Here is a 22,539-nt window from a genome sequence, read left to right on the forward strand (position 1 = left end):
AGAGAGAGAGAGAGAGAGAGAGAGAGAGAGAGAGAGAGAGAGAGAGAAAGCAAGAGCGAGCAACCAGGGGCGGGGGGAGCAGAGAGAGAGGGAGACACAGAATCAGAAGCAGGTTCCACGCTCCGAGCTGTCAGTGCAGAGCCCAATGCGGGCTGAACCCACCAGCGGTAAGATCATGACCCGAGCTGAAGTCGGACACTCAACCGACTGAGACACCCAAGTGCCCCGAAGACTTTCCTTCAGCCTTTGTACATTAGGAAATTTCTTTCATTTCATATTTGTGATAATTTTTTGAAAATAAGTTCTAAATTATTTTTTGAGGAATTTAATTTTTAATCTTTAATTTTTTTAAGTTTATTTATTTCAAAAGACAGAAAGAGTGGAGGAGGGACAGAGAGAGAGAGGGAGAGAGAAAATCCTAAGCAGGCTCCATGCTATCAGCCGGAGCACCATGCAGGGCTCGAACTCACAAACCATGAGATCACAACCTGAACTGAAACCAAGAGTCCGACGCTTAACTGACTGAGCCATCCAGGTGCCCCCTTAGTTTTTTTTTTTTTAATTTTTTTTAAGTTTATTTATTTTGAGAGAGAGAGAGTGTGTGTGTGAGAGCATGAGAGTGGGAGAAGGGCAGAGAGAAAGGGAGAGAGAGAATCCCAAGCAGATTCAGCTCACAGCCCAATTCCGGGCTCGATCCCATGAACCATTAGATCATGACCTAAGTAAGCAGAAATCCAGAGTCAGATGCTTAACTGAGTGAGCTACCCAGGCACCCAAATATGAAAGTTTATATTATAAATACCAATTTCATTTTAGTCATTCCAAGTGGAATACGCAGAGATTTCTATTTACTTCTTTCCTTACATTCCTTATGTAAAAATATTCTTAAACATCATATGACCTTTTTCTTGATTTTTGACTGTCTTGTCACAGAATACACACACCTGTGTGAAATACATACACACATTTTTGGATGAATCACTTACCTCAGAGTATTATTTATTTCCAAATACATTCAACTATATATAAAAGTGGCACCATATATATAAACCTTTCAAATTTTCAAAAGTTTCTTCAACATACCAGCACCATCTGTTTTAATTCTGTTTGATGGTATACTGGGCTCTCCTATACCCAACGTATTGGTTGCTACCACACGAAATTCATACTCCATCCATGGTATTAAATCCACTGCTCTTGCTGCCTCCATATTCCCTTCAATGATTGGGGGATCTAAACAAAATGAACATTAAAAAGAATATTAGTTGAACAGCATCATTTTCATAATCCTGCATTTTAATTTTACTATTTTGAGACAATGGCACATATTCCACTGAGTTGAAATAAAAATAAAAACTAGACATGACAAAATATTAAGTTCAAGGGAGTAAGCAGAGAGATCATTAATAAATAATAAACTACAGAAAGTGATATGAATGTGGATCATCTATTTCATAAGCCTAAGATCAGAGGGTTGAAATTCAGCACTCCTATCAAGCTCCCAGGTCATGCATTTACTGCTAATCCATGGACTCTACCTGGAATAGCAGGGAGCTGTATTCTAAAGGTAGAATCTAGAAAGATTTCCTGAGGGAAGAGCACAACTGGGACAGTTAAAAACTTTGGGGACATCCACTGACATTGTACATGGGCAGTGAATGATTTATTATTAGGGTACCTATATGTTTATACCCTTTTTTAGTTGGTTTTGTTGATTTTTACCCAAATCACTTGGGGCAATGATAACAAATGTTATAATAGTTTATTAAAAATTCATGCTCTTAGATAATGAAAAGGTTATAAATTATGGATAAAATATGATCCAACATTGCTTATTTCATTGAGATATGATAAAACAAAGAATCAAGGCAGACTACACAGTATTTTAAGCTCTCTTAAAATATTTCCACATGTGTTTTTAATAACTAACATATACATACATATGCATATAAATACTTGTACATCACTTGTTTGGAAAATGTGTTGCTTTAGGCTTGTCTATGACTCATTATCTTACTATTTAGGGAATTTTTTATCTGGCAATGCAGACCATGAATCTATAGTTTTTCAAGATGTTGTTCTCATCTCTACAATAAATGCCAAGCATCCCAGTGTCCTGGTTTCTGCTTTTGGACAAATTCCTGTGTGGCTCAGACCATGCCATGCCTCATCCTGCCATAATTGTAACTGTCCTGGATGCTAATTTTTCCATCTCTTCTCTTATTTTGTGATGAACTTGTTCTATACGTTTGATGTAATTTTTGACTTTCTGATTGAAAATTTGGCTCTGTCTTCGCCTGTTTTGATTCTGCCTCTTTATTTAATATTTCTTCCACCCTTTGTTCACAGCAGATCAGAATTTGCTTTACTTCATATACCCAAGGACTTCTTTTAGGTAGTTGGAGGAAGGAAGTGTAGTTTTAGTTTGTAAAGTGCTCTTCATAAAGAAAAGAAAAAAATATAGCTGGCTGTTATGACGCTGGGTAGCCCGCTTCCCGTCTAGAGACCTTCCAATAATTTTGAGCCTAGTATAAAAGAAAAAAATTTATAGTAGTGGGTTGAACTGTGCCTACCAAAAAGTTATATCTCTTCCCAAATTACAAGAACCTGTGAAAGTAAGTCATCTGGAAAACCAGTCTTTGTCTGTCCTTTGAAGATTAAGACCAGAATTATGTTAAGGATCCTGGGTAAGATTAGCCTGGATTATCTAAGTGGGACCTGAAACCAATAATAAGCATCCTTATAAGAGAAACACAGAGGAGAGACATATGTAGAAGAGGAGGCAATGTGACCACAGAGACAGAAGTTGAAGTGATGTGGCCACAAGCCAAGGAACATCTGGAGCCACTGGAACCTAGGAGAGGTAAAGAATACCTATTCCCTAGAGCCCCTGGAGACGGTACAGCCTTGCAAACACCTTGATTTTGGACTCTGGCCTCCAGCACTGTGAGAGTCTAAATTTCTGTTGTTTTAAGCAACCAGTTTGTTACAACAGCCCTAGGGAACCAATACAGAGTTTTAAAGTCAGAAGCTGATGGGATTATTTATGAGTTTGTGATCTTATGAATTTGGGGCCTAAGTAAAAACATATGGTAGAAGGCTCAAGGAGGCAGTCCAATCTTTCCCCTCCCTGTGCTGCAAAATCCCGGCACCATTTAAATGTGTATTTATTTTGAGAAAGAGAAAGAGAAAGAGAGGGAGGGACAGTGAGAGAAGGAGAGAGAAAATCCCAAGCAGACTCTGGATCTCATGACTGTGAGATCATGACCTGAGCCAGTATCAAGAATTGGATGCTTAATCAACTGAGCCACCCAGATGCCTTTAATCCCAGCATCATTTCAATGCCTGAAGAATGGGAACGTTGGAAGCCCTCCAAAGGGTCTCTCTTGACAAGGGTATGCTATTCTCATGATGGTCAAAGCTAACCAGGCTTTTTCAAGCAGCTGGGCAGCCAACAAGTACAGGCAAGAGTATGTTGAGTCAAAACAAGAAGAACCAGAAGGATGTGCAGTGGAAACTGTAGCTAAAAGACTGATTTTGAGCATGTGTGATCATCCAGTATGAAAACACCCCTAAATAAATGGAAGGTCGAGTATATGTTCAAAGAGTAGAAAATCAGACTTGACCACAGAAAATATTTGGAGGAACGGTGAAAGGTAAAGAAGGAAAGGTCTAGTGGGGTCATTTTGTGGTAGGCTTTGGATTCCAGGTGAAGCTGTCAGTCCTCTGATTTAACGACCGAGATGAAGAAAGAAGGAATAAGCAAATGCCTTGGAGTTACTACCATAAGATAAACACCAGTGAGAAACCATTGGCTCAGGGATGCAAACGACTTTCTCGGAAGGGGAAACAAGAAGTGGGTGGTTGGTAGGAAGATGGACTTCTGGAAGGCATCTTCTGAATGGGTAGGAAAGAATTTGGTATCTATAAGTTAAGGATAGTATTCTCTACCAGGATTGCTAAAGGCATGAAAAGTGCTCTTTCTGGAACAAAACCAATTATAATCATTCTTGTTAATATACATTAACATCAGTACTTACGAGAATGTAAATATCCCAAAGAAACATGTATTGGTGTATTTTTATAATACCTCCTAAATAAAACCATTTACATAAGCAGTAGGAATAAATTAAAAAAAAAAAAAAAAAAAAAAAAAGACTAACATTTTCATTTTAGAAAAATGTATCTAGAATTAAAAGTGGCTTCTATCATGCCTGTTTTCCATTCCACAAACTGGGGCAGGACTTTTGAACACCACATCATGAGAAGAGGATTTTAAAGCTTGCGAGAATTTCTCTAACTTTTTCCCAGCTCCCATCTTGACACAGGCAGTCCACACTAAAAATATTTCTTCTGCCTCCCCTTGTTTGTTCATTTGTGAACATCCACGTTTCTTCTACTTCTTCTACATGTTTTGGAATTCTCTGGGCCTAGTATACCTAGTATACTGTTTTGTAAATAATACTATTTAATAAATGTTTGTAAAAACTATACATAAAATATAAATACAAAAGTTACACTTATTTAGAGCAGACAGTGTTTCAATGCAAGAAGTACAGCCTTGTGTAGAACACTCACGATAGTCTCCTTCAACCCTGAATCATGCAGGCTACTGGTGAAAGACAAGAAGATGATTCCTTTACCCCGCCCCACCACAAAATATCCAACACTCTTGTGGCTTTGATGCTTATATTCAGTCTATAAATTATCTTCCCTTGTAAGGCAGTATACTTTGCCTCAGTCCCCTTAAGCCCTCTCCCGCTCTCTTTAACTGTGAGCTGATCCTTTCTCCTCTACTGCTACTGTTTGTTTTACCTCTATTATACATTTTTATTTGTTTTATTCTGGCCCTGAATATCCCTATAAATGGTTTTTTACCCCATGCAATTCTCCCCCAACTCCTTCAGTCCTGGCAGGAACTATTGGATATATTTTATTTTTCCAAAACCACCCACGTAGACAGGAGCAGAGTTCAGCTTTGCTTTGGAAGCAGATTCATACCCGGGCCGAATACAGAACAGAAGCAGAGGACATTGTGTCCCCTCTCTTCAGCCAAGTTCCTTCCACCTGTTTGTTATTCCTAGAGTCAGAAAGAGAGGAGAGCACTTTGCACAATTGACGCAAGTGCTAGGAATCAGGACTGGGGTCTCAAGATCCTGAGTTTTAAGTGGGTCAGTTCTGAGTCAGGCCATTGTTTAACAGATAATTTCAGTATTGAAAATCAGATCTTAACTGTATCATGACTGCCAGAGGCTTCTCCCTATAAAAACTATATTGAGTATTAACCTGATAGCTGTTTAAATCTTGGTTTTACTCCTGAGTGTAACTCTCAATCAAAGGGATACAGAGCAGGAGACATGCTCCTTACATTAACACTCAGGTCAAAAGACCCTCTTGAGAAGGTCTTACTTTAACAACCAACCATACACAATAATCCATAGATTCATTTGCAAATGCCTTGAGTCCCTGAGGCTCAGAATAAAAAGATTGTGACTAATCTTTGGAGGAAAAGAGAAGCAAGCCTCATGGGTATCCTAAGGCCAATAATTCACAGTGTTTTTGTTGCCTGGAAACCATGCTTATGGCACTCTGCCATCAGGCCACATGCACTAACTGAAAAGCTTCAGAAATAGCCGGAATGACCTCTGGACTAAAAAATATATTGTTTCAAGAATAACTCTAGGCAATGTCATCCCACCTGTTCTAGATTCTTTGAAGTTGCCTAGTGAATCCTGGTGTTTCCTTAGAATTTAAATACATTCAGAACCTTTAGGTTCTTCCCTCTCAATCCAAAATTCAAGCATTTGAAACAATCCAGAAGCCACTCAGAGGTTCTAAGTGATAAAGCAGGTCTGCATTTGAGAATGGAAAAGGGCATTTACAGGCTTCTCATCGGTTCTGCGTTATATTAGAGCCTTCAGACCCCACCCACAAGGTCTTGTGGCAGAACTTTGAAAGGAGCCATAGATTTGGCAAAGTTCTCCGCAGTGAAAGAGAGGCAAATTGTGCTCTGGCATCCCAAAAGATGTGATTCATTGATTTTTCTCCAAGGAAATTTTGAATGTAACCTCATAAAACCCCAGAAATTCATATCTGAAATAAGAACAACAAAAAGTGAGGCTACAGAGAGGCAAAAGAGAAAATAGTAAATTCTACAAAGTATCCTACAAGAAGCCTAGTGGTTTTTCTTTTCTTTTTATCTTTTTTTTTTTTTTGCATTTTTAAAAACCTAACAATGTGGCAAAGAATTAAAAAAAAACACTAAAAACTAAGTAAAGATGTGGTAGAAGAGATACTCATATGCTGGTGGTGGTAATAGAAACTGTTTCTTCTTTTCTACTGGATAATTTTTTAGTTCAGCTCATGGGTTTAGGCATGTTTACACTAAATAATTTAGTTTACAAATATCTATTCTAAGGAAATAACCTAACATTAAAGAAACATTTATGTATTAAGACGTTATTACAGATTTGCACCAATAAATTCGAGGCTTCCACATGACGGAATTTTAAACACAAAGACATTTTTCTTCTTCATTTTAGAAAATATATCTCAGGTTTGTTCTCTTAATTGATCCTCATAGCACGGTTTCTAGGTCTCTTTATGTTCAGTCCCCTTCCATACATACATCCTATCACCAACAATATTCTATAAAATTTCCTCTCCAAGGAGCAGTATAGAATCAAACACAACATTCTAAATCATATCTATGCATCGTGTAGAACCCTGAGAAAATGGCATCAAATTTCTGCTGTCCATTCCCGAAAAGTCCAAGAGAAATAATATTTACAATAGATTGTTTCAAAGCATACAGTCTCTTCTTCCAGATCATTATTCTAAATGTAATCCTTGGACTGCTGAAACTTGGTATCTTTGAAAAATATTTACTGAATACCTTAAATAATTACCTTCATAAAACAGAGTTTAGTCTTATACTTTCCATTTTTAGTGGGCACCACTATAAATAAAAACTACATGGTTGCATTTACCGCAAAAAGTATTTTTCATTTCTACTTAGGACACTGTCACAAGAGAATTTTACTTACATAACTAATAAAAAGAACAGGTAATACAATCTACAAAATAATCATTTTTCAGAGCCTATCAGAGAGCTGAATTTGTGAAATTTGTGAAGAAGAATAGGTACAGGAACAGGGAGAGGAGAGCATAGTCATTAATGTTCAGAAAAACAAAACTTTTCACAGATATTTAAAGACAACAGGCAGGCTGGCATGGCTTTCTCGAATCCCAGAAGCCCCCAAATCAAGGAGCATCTATACCCATCAGCCAATTCTTTTTTTGTGGGCCTTCACCAAGTGTACGAAAAACAGCTGGGGGCAGGACAAGAGAGCCAAAAGAAACCTCCCTCTGAGGCACAGACATCTCAGATGTGTTCAAGTCTAAGCGCAAAGCAGGAAAATGGAGACCACCATATGCACTCCAGGCCTTACCCTGAATAAGTATGTGGTTGTGTGTGGCTGTGTGAGTGGCAAGAGAGCAAAGACAGATCTGCCTCCCCAGAGAGGGACAAGTGTTTTGGGTCTGCTGAAGTCTGAATGAACCTGTAACTGAGAACCACTCCCCCACCCACCCCCAGGAACTCGGGGCTTCAGACTAATGATTAGACAACAGCTGCCTGGGGCAGAAGAAGGGAAGCTAACAGAACCCTCCCTGAGAGCCAGGCTAGAAGAACAAACAAAGTCTGATGGGAAGGCTGGAAAGCATTCACACGTGAGAGAGGTTTTGATCCTCTACTCAAATTTACTTGACCCTGTACTGAACTGAATCTAACGGCAAAAGTCAGATCACCTCAACTACAGATTGTAGTGGCAAAATGACAGTTTTGGAAAAATGACATGCATTTTCCAGGATATAAGTAGTATTCACTTTATGCTCCACTGTTCTTTTTTACACAATGTATGGATATTTAGAAAGTTATCAGGACATGAGAAAACAAAGAAATGTGATTCATTTTCAAGAAAGGAAAAAAGAAACAATCAACAGAGCCAGACTTAAAGATGGACAGATGTTAAATGATCAGACAAGGACTATAGAAAAATTACTAGAAATACGTAAAAGTAACAAGTGGGAAAAAGTGCACCACTTGCAAAACAAAAAGGAAATTTCTATGGAATACTATGTAAACAATATGAAAAGGAACCAAATCCTGGAAACAAAAAATCCTGGAGATTAATAGAAATAAAAAATCAAAATAATTTTTATAGGATCTTCAGCAAACTGAATGTAGCATAGAAAAGAATCTATGAGGGTGAAGACAATTCATTAGACACTATCCAATCAGAAGCAAACACACACATCCATGATCTATGGAACACATCAAACAACCTAACATACATGGCAACACAGACCAAGAAGAGAAAGAGAGCATGACGCAGAAGAAATATCTGAAGAGATAATGGCTGAGAATTTTCTAAGTTGAAGGAAGATATCAACTCAAAGATCAAGCTTGCCAGTAAACCCCCACCAGGATAAATATATTTTCATCAAGCTGAAAAGCAAAAAGGAAAAAAATCTTGAAAGCAGCTAGACATGACGGACACATTAAATACAGGAATATAAGGTAAAAACAATAAATAGTTCACTTCTTATCAGAAACAACAAAAGCAAAAAGATAAAAGAATAATATTTGCAAAATGTTCAAGGGATGCCTGGGTAGCTCTGTCAGTTAAGCCTCTAACTCTCGATTTTGGCTCAGGTCATGATCTCATGGTTCAGTTCACGAGATTGAGCCCAGCATTAGGCTCCGTGCTAACAGCTCAGAGCCTGCTTGGGATTCTCTCTCTCCCTCTCTCTCTGCCCCTCCTCTCTCTCTCTCTCTCTCTCTCTCTCTCTCTCTCTCTCTCTCTCTCAAAATAAGTAAACTAAAAAATAAAAGAAATAACAAATAAAGGGGTGCCTGGGTGACTCAGTTGGTTAAGCATCCAACTTCGGCTCAGGTCATTACTACGGTTTGTGAGTTCATGCCCTGCGTCAGGCTCTGTGGTGACAGCTCAGAGCCTGAAGCCTGCTTCAGATTCTGTGTCTCCCTCTCTCTCTTATCCCTCCCCTATTCACGCTGTCTGTTTTTCCAAAATAAATAAACATTAAAAAAAAAAGAAATAAAAAATAAAATGCTCAAAAAACAACTTAGAATTTATATTAAAAAAATTATCACAAATATGATATGAAAGAAATTTCCAAAGGCTAAAGGTCATTGACTCCAGCAACCTGCACAATCAGAAATATTAAAAAAGTTCTTCACTTAGGAAAATTATACTAGATGGAAATTCAGGTCTACATAAATAAATGGAGAACACTTTCCAAAATGGAACTAAGTCCTCACCTGCACTTAATCTCTCTTCTCTCAGTGAATGTTTCTACGTTTTGTGCAGATGCTAGAGCCAAAATCTCATTTCCCATCCTCAATTCTGCCCTTTCTCTCAATATCCATACTCAATTTGTTAGAAAGCTCTGTTTTGCCTTCAAAAATATATCTCAAACCCATGCACCGCTCTCCATGCGCATTGCTATCCCATTGTCCTAAATACTGACATCTCCGACCTGGACATACCTCACCTTCAATATCCTCCTAGCTATTCTCCATGTTTCTAGTTTTGGCCCTCCAGAAATCCCTTCTCCATACATCATTATGTCTCCTTTGTTTACAAATTCCTTATAGGATCTACAAGCCCCTGCATATCTTGTCATCCACTATTGCTATTTGCATTATAAACTACCCCCAAATTTAGTGGCTGACATCAACTATCATTTTACTCTGTCTCATGAGTTTTATATATATAAATTTTTTATTATAAGGGCACCTGGGTGGCTCAGTCGGTTAAGCATCCGACTTCGGCTCAGCTCATGATCTCACAGTTCATGAGTTTGAGTTCAGCATCGAGCTCTCTGCTGTCAGTGTGGAGGATCCCACTTAGGATCCTCTTTCTCCCTGTCTCTCTGCACCTCCCCCTATCATGCTCTGTCTCTCTCTCACACACAAAAATAAACATTTAAAATATTTATTGTATATATTTTATATTATAAAATAAAAATTTTTGTTGGGCCTAAGACATACAGAAGTGTAATATATTTGATAATATCTTAAAGGCAGGTGGATGCGAAGTTGTATCAGAGTAAGGATGGTAACTCAAATCCACAGGAACAAATGAGGAGGACTAAAAATGGAAAATAAAAAAGTTAATATAACAAACTCTATAAATATGTACTTGCTTTCCTTTCTTCCTGTAGCTTCTTTAGAAGACAGTAACAGAAGAATAACAGGTTGTAATATATAGAGAGGTATAAAAATAATACATAGCACCAAAAAATGGGTAAGATGCAATAGAGTTATCTAGGAGTAACATTTCCACATCTCACTGAAATTAAGTTAGTAAACATAGAAGTATTCTAACAAGTTCAGATGTAGCTGGTGAGCCCTAGAGTAATAACATGTATACTTATATTTATATTTAAAATTCATTTATTTATATTCAGTAATGTATATATAGTATATATAGAGTAACCATTAACTACATAAATATATATATTCATTAAAGTAGTTAAAATGTTATACTAGAAAATATTCACTCAAGCAGTAAAGAAGGAATAAAGGAACAAAAACAAGTAAAACATTTAGTAAGCAAAAATACAATGGATAGTTACCACAGGGGAGGTGGGCAGGGAATGGGTGAAATAGGTGATGGGGATGAAGGAATGCACTTGTGATGAGCACCAGGTATTATATGGAAGTGTTGAATCACTAAATTGTACACCTGAAACCAATATTATATTGTGTGTTGACTAACGGGAATTTAAATAAAAACTTAAAAAAAATAAACAGAATAAAATACAATGGCATATATAAACCCAGCTATATAAATAGTAACATGAAATATTAATCGATTAAAGAATCCAATCAAAAGGCAGTGGGTGTCAGGATAAAAAATAAGCAACTATATGTTTCAACATAAAACATACTATAGATTCAAAGATTGAAATAGGCTGACAGTTGTGAAAGACACAACATGTAAACAAGAACCATGCAAAAGTTGGGGTGACTAGATTAATATCAGAAGCACCCTTTCTTTCAAATGTAACTCCTGTATCCTGATCCCTCTTCACGATTGTTTCTCTTTAGCACTAATCACCATAGGACTTACTGTATATTTTACTGTACATTTACTGTAATTATTTTTGCCATCTTTCCTACTAGAATGTAAACTCTTTTGAGGGTATGGGGTGTGTGTGTGTGTGTGTGTGTGTGTGTGTGTGTGTGTGTTTCTTCTCTCTGTTTTGTTCATGGATGGCTAGGTGTATATCCAGAATCTAGGACAGGTTCTTGCATACAATGGAGGCCCCATCAGCATGTGTTTAATAAATGAGCATTATGGGCCCTGATCTAGGAGTTAGAGTAGGGCAGTGAATAAAAACCTTCATCCTCATGGAACTTACTTTCTAGTGGAATAGATATAGATATTTTAATGATAAGTATATTTTTATTCAGCTACCTAGTAAGAACATATATTTAATGAAAATGATTACAATTATTATTCCTTTTTCAAAGCAAACCAAATTTAAATGTGTTCATTGCATTCTGTTCTCTAGTATCTATAATCAGTGTCAATTAGGCTAGATAGCTAATATTATCATTATCATCCATTTTCATTCTCTTCAGAGAAATAGAAAATATCCATACTTTAGGTTTATCAAACATCTAAATTGTTTTTATATTATTTTTCAAATGGTCTGATTTTGCCAAGTTTATTGCTAGATAACTTACATTCGCAAGCATAATGTAGCAGAAATATTTCACCTGTTTCTAACTCGTGTTCTTTATATAATATATGGAGAATACCTCAATACTAAAATATATCTAAACCCTCATAACAGCCTTCAGGTTTATATTTAGTTCATTTCACATAATAGGAATAAATTATCAAAGAAAATTAAATCTAAACTAAAACTTCTCAATGATCAGTACAATTAAATCCCATTATGTTAGTTAAAGCAAAAATAAGAGCAGGTTTGGGATATTCTGGGATTACTTCTTTTCCAATTTTTAAAAAGACAAACATTTTATTCATTTTGTTTTTTCCCCCCTTGTGACAAGTGAGCACATATTTCTATGTCTCTTCATTATATCTAAAAGAAACCCTAGCAATTACAAGTTTGTTTAAAAATAGTGTCAAAATGACAAACAGAAACAGGTTATTTCATTGAAAGGATCCTTCATTTTCTGTGACATTACAACAGATAAACTGATATGTGATGTTATAGTCTAGTCATGACAAACGGCAATGGGAATAGCTATAAAGGAGGGAACCCACTTACTCATTTATTTTTCCTGATCAACTTTTAGAATACCTTAGTATAAGAAAAAAAAAAATGGAGACCCAAAACTTCACTGAAAATATGTTCTGAGGAAATTCAAAGCAGGTATGATCATCTTTGAAAAACAAAGGCTATAGTAGTGAGAAACTGGGTGCTTAAATTAATATTTATAATCAACGTGGCTTTTCTAAATATGCAGAATAATAGTACCTATGTAATTGCAAAAAAATGGGTCATAAATAATAAGCTATAGATATCATTTGCCAAAAAAAAAAAGATCTCCTGAAGTTTTTTTCCTAATAAACCTTAGAATTACACATAGCAAACTAGAAAACTAGGAGGCCTCTCTTTGCTTTCCCATTATAGATTCAGAAATGCTGCTTCTTCTGCAGCCTTAAAATGTCTAAGTTCCTTGTGGTTTTCTTCACTACCATTCCACAGGGATACTTGAAAAAAAATTAAAAACAGAAAAGCATTTCAAGGTAGATGATGAAATCCTTAAAAAAGTCCAGATACGGGGCGCCTGGGTGGCGCAGTCGGTTAAGCGTCCGACTTCAGCCAGGTCACGATCTCTCGGTCCGGGAGTTCGAGCCCCGCGTCGGGCTCTGGGCTGATGGCTCGGAGCCTGGAGCCTGTTTCCGATTCTGTGTCTCCCTCTCTCTCTGCCCCTCCCCCGTTCATGCTCTGTCTCTCTCTGTCCCAAAAATAAATAAACGTTGAAAAAAAAATTTAAAAAAAATAAAAAAAATAAAAATAAAAAAAAAAGTCCAGATATTCATTCTTGTGAAAATAATTAATTTAAAAATATGTACAGATTAATCAGACAAATGAAACTTACCTGTCTTTGCATCTTTCCAGTCATCTGAAAGAATAGTCTTGGTCTGAATAGTGTATTTAGATATAGGACTATGATTGTCTGAACCACGGCTCCAAGTAAGTGCCACAGAAGTGGCTCTAATGTCTTCTATTCGCAGACCACCTGGAGGGCCTGGAGGGCCTGGAATGAAAATTTGGGTAATGAATCAATGAATCCCAGCTAGCGAATTAAGTGCACGTTAGAATACAAAAAACATCTTCTATGAAATTAAAGAACACTTGTATCATATAATTGGTGTTGCCATATTTCTTTTGGAATATATAAACTATAATAGGCAATAATAATAATAATAATAATATTATGGCCTTTGCTAAATGAATTCATGGTGTCTCTTCGAAAAAGGAGATAAATGCTATCATTTAGAAATGGCATTATTCAAGATAAATATGACAATCTTGGGTTCATAAAATGCATACATATGACAATCTTTGACTTATAAAATGCAATTAGCATTATAGGACCTAACAGAGTATAGCAAGTAAGTAAATGTTTGCTGAATGCATAAATCAGATATGGTAGCACAAATAAGTCCAGATATGAGAATAGTTAGTTAAATGTTTCATTGTGCTTCCCCCAGATGGAACAAATTCTTTTTTATAACTCTAAATGGTCTAGGTAGTTTATTTTACTTGGAGTAGAAAATTCTGGGAATTATTGTATCATTTTGGATAACACATTCATATTAGTTATAGTAATGGGAGTAAATAATATGAAAAGAAATATCTCTATTTCCATAAAATGCAAAAAACAATCATCAACTCAGAGATACACCAGAAATGCTCTGAAACACAAAATAATATACTGAAGAGTCTTAGGACAGAAAGATTATTAATGCAGAACATAAAACAATGTTAAAAATAGGTTTTCATAGATGCTTCATAGGTCAGCACCAATATTACTCATTGAGGACACTATGCCAGGTAGTAGAAAAAACACATGATGCATAACTTTTGGGTACGGAGGAGCTTTTCAGGGTCTTGAAAAGAGTGAAATGGACCAGCAAATAAATAACTATAATTGCCAGGGTGCCTGGGTGGCTCAGTGGGTTACACATCCGACTTCAGCTCAGGTCATGATCTCACGGCTTGTGGGTTCGAGCCCTGCGTCGGGCTCTGTGCTGACAGCTCAGAGCGTGGAGCCTGCTTCAGATTCTGTGTCTCCCTCTCTCTCTGCCCCTCCCTTGCTCATGCTCTGTCTCTCTCTCAAAAATAAATAAACACTAAAAAAATAACTATAATTGTAAATGCCACGATAATGGCATACAAGGGATTTATACTTTACCTCACAATTTCTTGTTTTTAAAAATGAGAAAAACATCCTTTAAGTGGTACAGAGGCATCCATTGTTTACAATGCCACAGAAGGTTCTCAGGGAATGGAGACATCCTTGTATAGACATCTCAGAAAACACTCTCACTTGTTTTCTTTACACCAGAAAGGAGTCGATCCCCAACTAAATTAGGCATATTAAATATAATAACAACTTTGGTAAAATGATACCTTTGGCTTTTCATTGTGAATGTAGTACTAAAGACATGTGTAGCTAAATATAAATACTTTACTCGTTATTTATCAAATCAGATGCTTAGCCTGCATCGTTTTGGTTTTTGCAAATAGGTTTTGGTTTTTGCTAAGGCATAGATGATTTCCTTGTAGCTGATCCCAAGGGGGAAAAGGTATAGATAGATCTATACAAATACATTACTGCTAATACTAAAATAACACAAGACACATCCTATTGATAGTAGTAAATTTTATTATTTGGGGGTTTATATAACATATAAATAAACTTTTATAAATGGATCATCTCTAATAGTGTACTTATACTTCTCGATGTTAATTAAAAGCAACATATATACATCATCCAGAATAAATGAAAATAGACACATAAGTAATATAGAACACGTGCAATATTCTGAAAGAAAAAAACTACATTTTTCATGTGTAAAAACCATATTGATTGGATACTTTTTCTGAGCACAAAGGTATGGCATCAATAAAATGTTAAGGGGGATTTAAGACATAATTGCCATAGGTTAGCCTTTAACCATTAAAGTATAAATTATTGCCCTGCTGTTATTCTCTGAAGTTCTTGGAGTGGCAAATGAGTAATATTTTAAAAGTTCAGATTAGAGTTGCATATTAGGAACATATTTGTTGGAATCTTACATGCCAAATAATTTCACTCAGTCATCCATTCATTGAAGAGTAACACTGTTAAGCAAGACATTGTAATTAAATTTGTGCATTTTGTTTCCTCTGATATATGCTTGGCTGCTAATGGGTTCTTAACAAATATTTTGGTGTCTACATAAATGCATATATCACATTTGAACTTCTCTCAGTTCTGTAAACATAACAGTCATCCACAATACAAGCTCTACTTTTCCATTTGCCTTGACTATCATCCTAAGGAGGTAAAATTGAGAGAACAAATGGAAAGGTGTCGGTTGAGATCCTCAAAACCCTGGGGTGGCAATGTTACTTAGTAATGCGAAGTACGCTTTTCCATCTAGTAAGTGACTACGAATATCTCCTGGAAAATACCTGAGAGAAAAGTACTATTAAAGGCAGGGATTGTGGAGTTTAAAAGAGGCTTGACTTTAAATTCTGTGCTCTTTGCCTGGAGACTCAGTGTCAGGAGAGTGGAGCCTTCTTAAGATTCTCTCTCTCCCTGTCCCTTTGTCGCTCTTCCATGCTCACACAAACTCTCCACACACTCTAAAATATGTGTGTGTGTGTGTATATTATATATTATATATATTTATATTTATGAATATATATAATATAAATATATACAAATATTATATATATATAATCAGTTCTATGCCCTGATTTACCATGGGCAAGTTTTTAAAATTATTGTTTCCATTTCCTCATCTGTAAACTAGGAGTAATAAAAATTGATCATAATATAAAATAGTTTTTTTTAGGATTGAAACAATATCTTCAGAGAATATAGGGGTAGACTTGATCCATAGAAAGTCCTCAGTAAACTTTAAGTATCAAAAGTATTATTGCTATTATTCCTGTAAGAGCTTCCTGGGCATCTGAGCTACTAAGCAGCAGTAATTATTGAATTGGGAGTGATCTGTTTCTCAGCCTGCTCATTTACAACTTGTTTTCACTTAAAAATAAAGTGTTTTCTGATAAATTTGTTGGAGGTGAGGAAAGGTTGGCAGTGTGAAGTCCCTTAGTTTGTACTAAGAAATCACGATGTAGCAAAAACGGAGTGGTGCTATCAAGAGGAACTTGCACAACCCAGGAGGTCAGCTCAGGGCCAGTATTGTATTATCCCCCAGAGGAAGATTTTCAAAGCAGTGTAGCTGATATTACTCGTTCATTTTTTCCTGTTCATAATGGAGAAAAAAGTTTTATGGTAGAAAATAAAATGCAGCTACCAGTTCCTCAGCACACACACAAGAAGGCATTCGGAACTGGCCACCCTTGTTATTCTTCCATCAATGAGGAGAAAAAAGCAATACATGATTCTAAGAGTTTCTCTTCCTCCCTCCCTCCCTTTCTCTCTCTCTCTTTCTCTGTCTCTTCTCTACCTCCACCTCCTCTCTCTCTCTTTCTCTTTTTCTCTGCCTTCTCTCCCTCTCCCTCTCCTTTTCCCTCTCCCTCTCTTTAAGCTCCTACTGTTTTACAAACACTCTCAAGAAATATACAAGCAATGAATTAAAGTCAGGGAAAAATGTAAGCAAATGGACTGTTACATGCAGCTTATTTCATTATTACCCTACTAATATATCTTTCCAATTTCTTAAGTGGCCCTCAGGCAGATAGCTTATTGTTCCTAAGAATGTTATTTATAATGAATTGTGTGTGTGTGTGTGTGTGTGTATATATATATATATGTACACACACACACATATATATATATAAATTAAAATTAAATTAAATTGAAATTATAATGACACAGAGACATTGGTCAGATAGAAAGGAACTTTGGAATTTGACATGCATTTTAAATGCTTATATACATTCAATGAGAAATTATTTTAGTCTTCCATTTTCTTTCTTTTTTAAATTTTTTTAAGTTTTTAGATGTTTGTTCATTTACTTTGAGTGGGAGAGGGGTCAGAGAGAGAGGGACAGAGGATCCCAATGACCTAACCCTACATCAAGAGTTGGATGCTTAACCAACTGAGCCATCCAAGCACCCCCATTCTTTTGTTTTTAATCATTACAGATCAGGATGGCAGGAGGAGGGGGAAGTGTGTGTGGAGGAACTGGGATATTTCCCTGACTAGCCCTGGCAAAACTTTCTTTTGATTCTTCTCACTACCATTAAATACTTAGGAAACTGGAAAGAGAGGAGTAAGGAGAAAAATAAAAAAAGATCTGGGGGAGGAGATAAAAAGCTTTTTAAAGGACACTTTTTGTTTTTAGTTTTTATGAAGACAGTCTGACCAAATTCTCCTAGGATAAAATTTCCAGTGCAAACTTCAGTGTCAATACTCTCTATCTCCTATTGAAAATCATGGTGCTCTATCATTATTTTTCTTGGACCTACCTTTCTGTACTTCTTCAGGTAGAGGCTGCCACTATGTAATTCCTTCTCTATTTGCACTACCCTCTGTCTTACTATCCTGGTTTTTCACTCATATTCTTTTCCTCTGCCTTTAAATATCCCTCGCAGAGATTGCTGCCTGAGAACGCTCCATAAAAATCTCACCTATAGGGGATAATTAGTGGTCTGTCAAGGTCCTTGCTAGTGCTATGTTTCAACATTGTGGGTTCTTCAAAGTCAGGCAAAAGGAATCTACAATTACTGAAGTTTGTTCTTTTTTTTTTTTTCAACCAGTGAAGAAGGACTGTGGGAAATATCCAGAATGGTCCTCTATCATCTGTGGTTCAATGCAGTCTCATTTGCCACATTGATACTCCCTACCCTTAAATCTCTCCAGGTTCTCAATGTCTTAACTATGAAATCATTGACTGCAGGCAAATAACAAAAATATTTCAGTATGTAATATGGATCACATACATTTTAGAGTGCATGTAAGTGAATATCTGTATATTTACCAAAGGATCCAGAAGTCTAGAAAGGTTATTGCCAGAGTCACCCAGATAGTTTGTAACAGAGTACAGATTGGGACAAGAGACTGGGTGTCCTGGCATAACTCACACAAAATGAGAAAAGGCCCATATGAAATTTAGATCCTGCAGCCCGAAGGTGCCTATCTGCCAAAGCTCTCCAAAAAGCTACCTGAATACTGACAGGTTTACCCTGTTGTTTTCTTGGATCTCTCTGTGTTTTTTTAAATAATATAATGTATTTTTTAACAAGTATGAACTCATAACAACATAAAATTTATATGACATAAAATGTTAGTGAATAAAAATTTTATATTTTTTATTTTAATAAAAATAATATATTTTACTGGGCCCTTATTATATTGAAGTCACTGCTAAATCTCATCATCAATGATGTAGGTGCTATCATTTTTGCTACTTTACAGATGAGGAAACAGAGACATGGATAGATTAAATGATCACAGTCATACAGCTAGCAAATGACAAAGCTAGGATGTAAACACAGCCAATTTGCCATGAAACCAACTTTCCAATAACTATAGCATGATGATTTAAATTATTGCATTATCAGAATCAAATTCAAAAAATGGTATTGAGCTTTCTTTGGAGACCTCTCTTGTTGGGGACAATATGAATATCTTGGGCACAAGTGTATATTTTAGAAAAAATGACCAAAACTGTTATACAATGACCATAACTTTTTAAATCTTTGCTTGATCTGTTAACTCAGATAAATGAAGATAAACACATCAGCTGTCTATAAATTCATACTCAATATATCCCCAGTTTTTCTTGATCACATAAAGCCATCTGTTAATCTTTCCTTAATTTTGCCAGTGTCTTTAGGTAAAAATACCTATGTATGAGTGAAATATAGATGTGATTTCCACTCAATTCTTGGTCATAGGTAATCAGAGGAAAAACTGAACAAGAACACAACTATTTATCAATTTGGCCATTTCTTCTTTGGGAAAGTAGTAACATTCTATGAAAAGGAGTTTAGACACGAGAAAAAATGGCCAGGAAAAAAATATTTTAAAATGTCTCCATCAATAATTGAGACACATTTTCGGATGAGTCAAATGGGATAGAAGATTTGAAATTGGGTCCCTCCAGAATTAAACAGGGTGCACAGCAGCCATGACTCCACCCCATGCATTGCTTGAGTTTGTGCTGACACTTAGGCAGTACTGATTACTAATGGACTTTCTTCTTCTTAAACACTGACTTTCCAAAACAACCGGACCCTAAACTTTTGGTCCTTTTGGGACTCCCTTCCACATGGCACACACATTTAATATAAACCTTTACGTTCCAGAGCTGCTGCAAGCGTGAAACACATCTAGCACTACTCTCTACCTGTAATTCCCATTAAGTAATTAAAGCAAACACCACATGCAAAACTCTGTGATTCTTTGTTTATTTTTTACTAAAATAGCAATTTTTAATGAAAAGTTTGAATGTTAAGGAAACAAAAACTTCTCAGAACAAATTATCTTCCCTTTTAAAATAAAATAATCTTGAAAAAAATCACAAGGACATCAGTTATATTAGGAGGGGCGACCTCTTTTTTTACCAGTATGTGTCAGCTAAAGTCCTTTTATTATTGTAGGCCTATTTCTGTTCTCAAAATTAGTTAAGACAATGGTTCTACATAATGTTCTGAAACACAGTTCAATGTCATGGGGTCTTGTCAATGTTTAAAGCTCTACTAAGGTGAAGGTGAATATTAAACATCCCTACCATTTAATAGGAGCATGGTAGTTTTTTAACCTCTAACACTGAGAGAAGTGAACTTAGATCCATTCATAATGAGAATAAATCTAACAGGAGAGCAATGAATCTTTATAACCTCTACTTATTATCAATGCAGTTTATTTAAACAAGAATATTCTCCCTTTCCCAGAAACAGGAAAAGCACATTTGTTGTCATGTGATTTTCTTTCAAATTTTTATTCTTTCTTTTTTAAAGCTATATCCCCATCTAGGGGCATCTGGGTGGCTCAGTCGGTTAAGTGTCTGACTTCAGCTCAGGTCATGATCTCATGGCCCGTGAGTTTGAGCCCCGCATCAGGTTCTATGCTGACAGCTCAGATCTGTGTCTCCCTCTCTCTCTACCCCTCCCCTGCTCACACTCTGTCTCTCTCTCAAAAATAAATAAACATTAAATTTTTTTTTTAAAACCAACAACTATATCCCCATCTGGTCTTGGTGGTATACTTTCAATTACGGTCTATGAAAGAAGATGCCCACAATGATGATTCATGCACGTATCTCCATGATGATATTTACAGGTACATGAGAGTTTCAGAAAAATTCTAAATTATCTTATTAAAATGGCAATTGATCTGGATCTCTATTCTAAATTCTAAGATAGTTCCATCTGTGACAATAATTGAGAGTGGAAATTTTTTAAAAAATTAAAAAGATGGAAATTAACAACATCTTGAACCAGAGATTTTTATTCCTTTATGATGACTAATGAGTTATTTAAAAAAGAACACTACATATATATTTAAGAGTCATATCCATATCCCTCAAAACTTTCCTGAGAGTTCTTCCAACAACAGATGGGGTTGCTTGAGCTACTAAACGAGAAGTTTGTATAATACCTTATACCTAAATATAAACCTGTTTAAGAGCAAAATTATTTCTGGTAAAGAGACAAGAATTTTAAGCATGTCTTTTTGACCAAAGGGGAAAAATTAAAGTATTCTGAAACAATGAAATTTAAGCAGTCCCAGAAAGAATTATATATACTTCATTTTAATCTTTCACTTCTGCTCAAGTCCTTCCAGTCACAGTCTCAAATTTCCTGCCCAAATTAAAGATCCAAGAAAGTTGATGGTAGGAGTTAATAAAATTAAATACACATCCATGCTGTTAACGGCTTGGTATCTTCACATAAACCTTGCTACTGAGACAACAATTTTCTCTGCATGCTGTCCATTTTCACTTCCCAATCCCAGGAATTGTTCCAAAAACCCTACAGAGCCATGGACAGTCTTGAGTTGTTTATTGCTGCTTTTCATCCATTCTTGCCAAAGAATATATATAGGGCATCAGGATACAAAAGACCAATGGAGTAATGCTCCTTAGAATGCATCCTAATTAATATGACACCTTCGTGAATTTGACAACAACACTGTTCATTACCTGCTTGGCTAAATCAAACAGTCCATTCAGTGGCAATACTCCTGTATTATAATTCACCAGTTCTTCATAATTTTTTTCAGATAATGAGCTAATTTCTGAGATATGTAATTTCAATGAAAAACAGGACATGAAAACACAAAAATTTCACTTGGCCATTATAAGACGTACTAGGTTAGTTCACTAGCCATTTTTCATATTAGTGAAGCTATAATTATATTTTTAAATATCTTCCTGCTCAAAAGTATGTTTAGAAGTTTCAAAGGGGGAAAAATCCTCTAAGATCTAGAGGGGAGGGAAAACTGCAGAAGCTACAAAATTGAGTAAATTAGTATAATCTAGAATAATATGTTAAAAAAAGAAAGAAAGAAAGAAAAAAAGGCTTTCACACAAATGGTGAGTGTCAACGATCACCAGGTTGGAGGCAGGCTGGCACAGACGGGGAGAAAAGGATCCACCATGTTTTTCTCTCCATCTTTTCTGTTTTTACCTGCAAGAGGAAAGATCAAGGCTGAAGGGACAGTGTGGATGCCCAGTTAGGGGCAGGAAGCCATGTGCTTTGGGTATTTGCCATGAGTCCTTGATGGGTAAGTTGAACTAATGAACAAAGGAAAACATCTTCTCCTAGACACTGGAGATGGGAGTCCAAGAGAGAAGGCTGAAGTGACACGCTTTGGCCCAATCAAACCTCTCTCCCCCTGTAATAGTGACTGACTTTCTAGAGAACAAGAGCTGTACCTGGATCTGTTCCCCCACGTTAGCAAACAAACAAACAAAAACTCCTAGAACCTTTGTAATTTCATTCCAGAAGTGCAAGTCTACTTACTAAAACATGTGCTTGAAGGCTTACAACTAAGAAAAAAATACTGAGGGTGAACTTAGCAATGATTCTAAAAAGCTAATCAGTGTTTGGGACTGGATGTCATGGGAACTTGTGTCTTGAGGTATATGGTATTTATTTTTTATGTCTACATTATACATTAATAGCAAAGAGGGAAGAAATAAAGGAAGATGTTTATAAAACATCACCATGGTCCTTGTGTGAACTGTAACTATTATTATTCTCTTTCATAAATATGGAATCTGAGACTTAGAGTGATTAACTGACTAGCCTAAGACCACAGCTGAATCAGTAGT

General features: G+C 36.1%; 1 protein-coding gene across 2 annotated transcripts in view; it reads right to left on the minus strand.

Annotated features, from left to right (window-relative positions):
- Positions 1-22,539, minus strand: part of CNTN1 (contactin 1) — a 171,648-nt gene that overhangs the window by 73,427 nt on the left and 75,682 nt on the right. Inside the window, exons 14-15 of one of the 2 annotated variants that reach the window (XM_040488424.1) lie at positions 13,169-13,327; positions 1,084-1,233 (exon numbers count right to left, since the gene is read on the minus strand). In XM_040488424.1, the coding sequence (XP_040344358.1) occupies positions 1,084-1,233; positions 13,169-13,327 (309 nt within the window). Of the gene's footprint in view, positions 1-1,083; positions 1,234-13,168; positions 13,328-20,695; positions 21,893-22,539 lie in introns of those variants that run through there. The other variant, XM_040488425.1, reaches the window with a different exon arrangement.

This window comes from Herpailurus yagouaroundi, unplaced genomic scaffold (genome assembly GCF_014898765.1).
Source record: "Herpailurus yagouaroundi ecotype Mexico unplaced genomic scaffold, PumYag 166, whole genome shotgun sequence".
NCBI classification, from domain to species: Eukaryota; Metazoa; Chordata; class Mammalia; order Carnivora; family Felidae; genus Herpailurus; species Herpailurus yagouaroundi.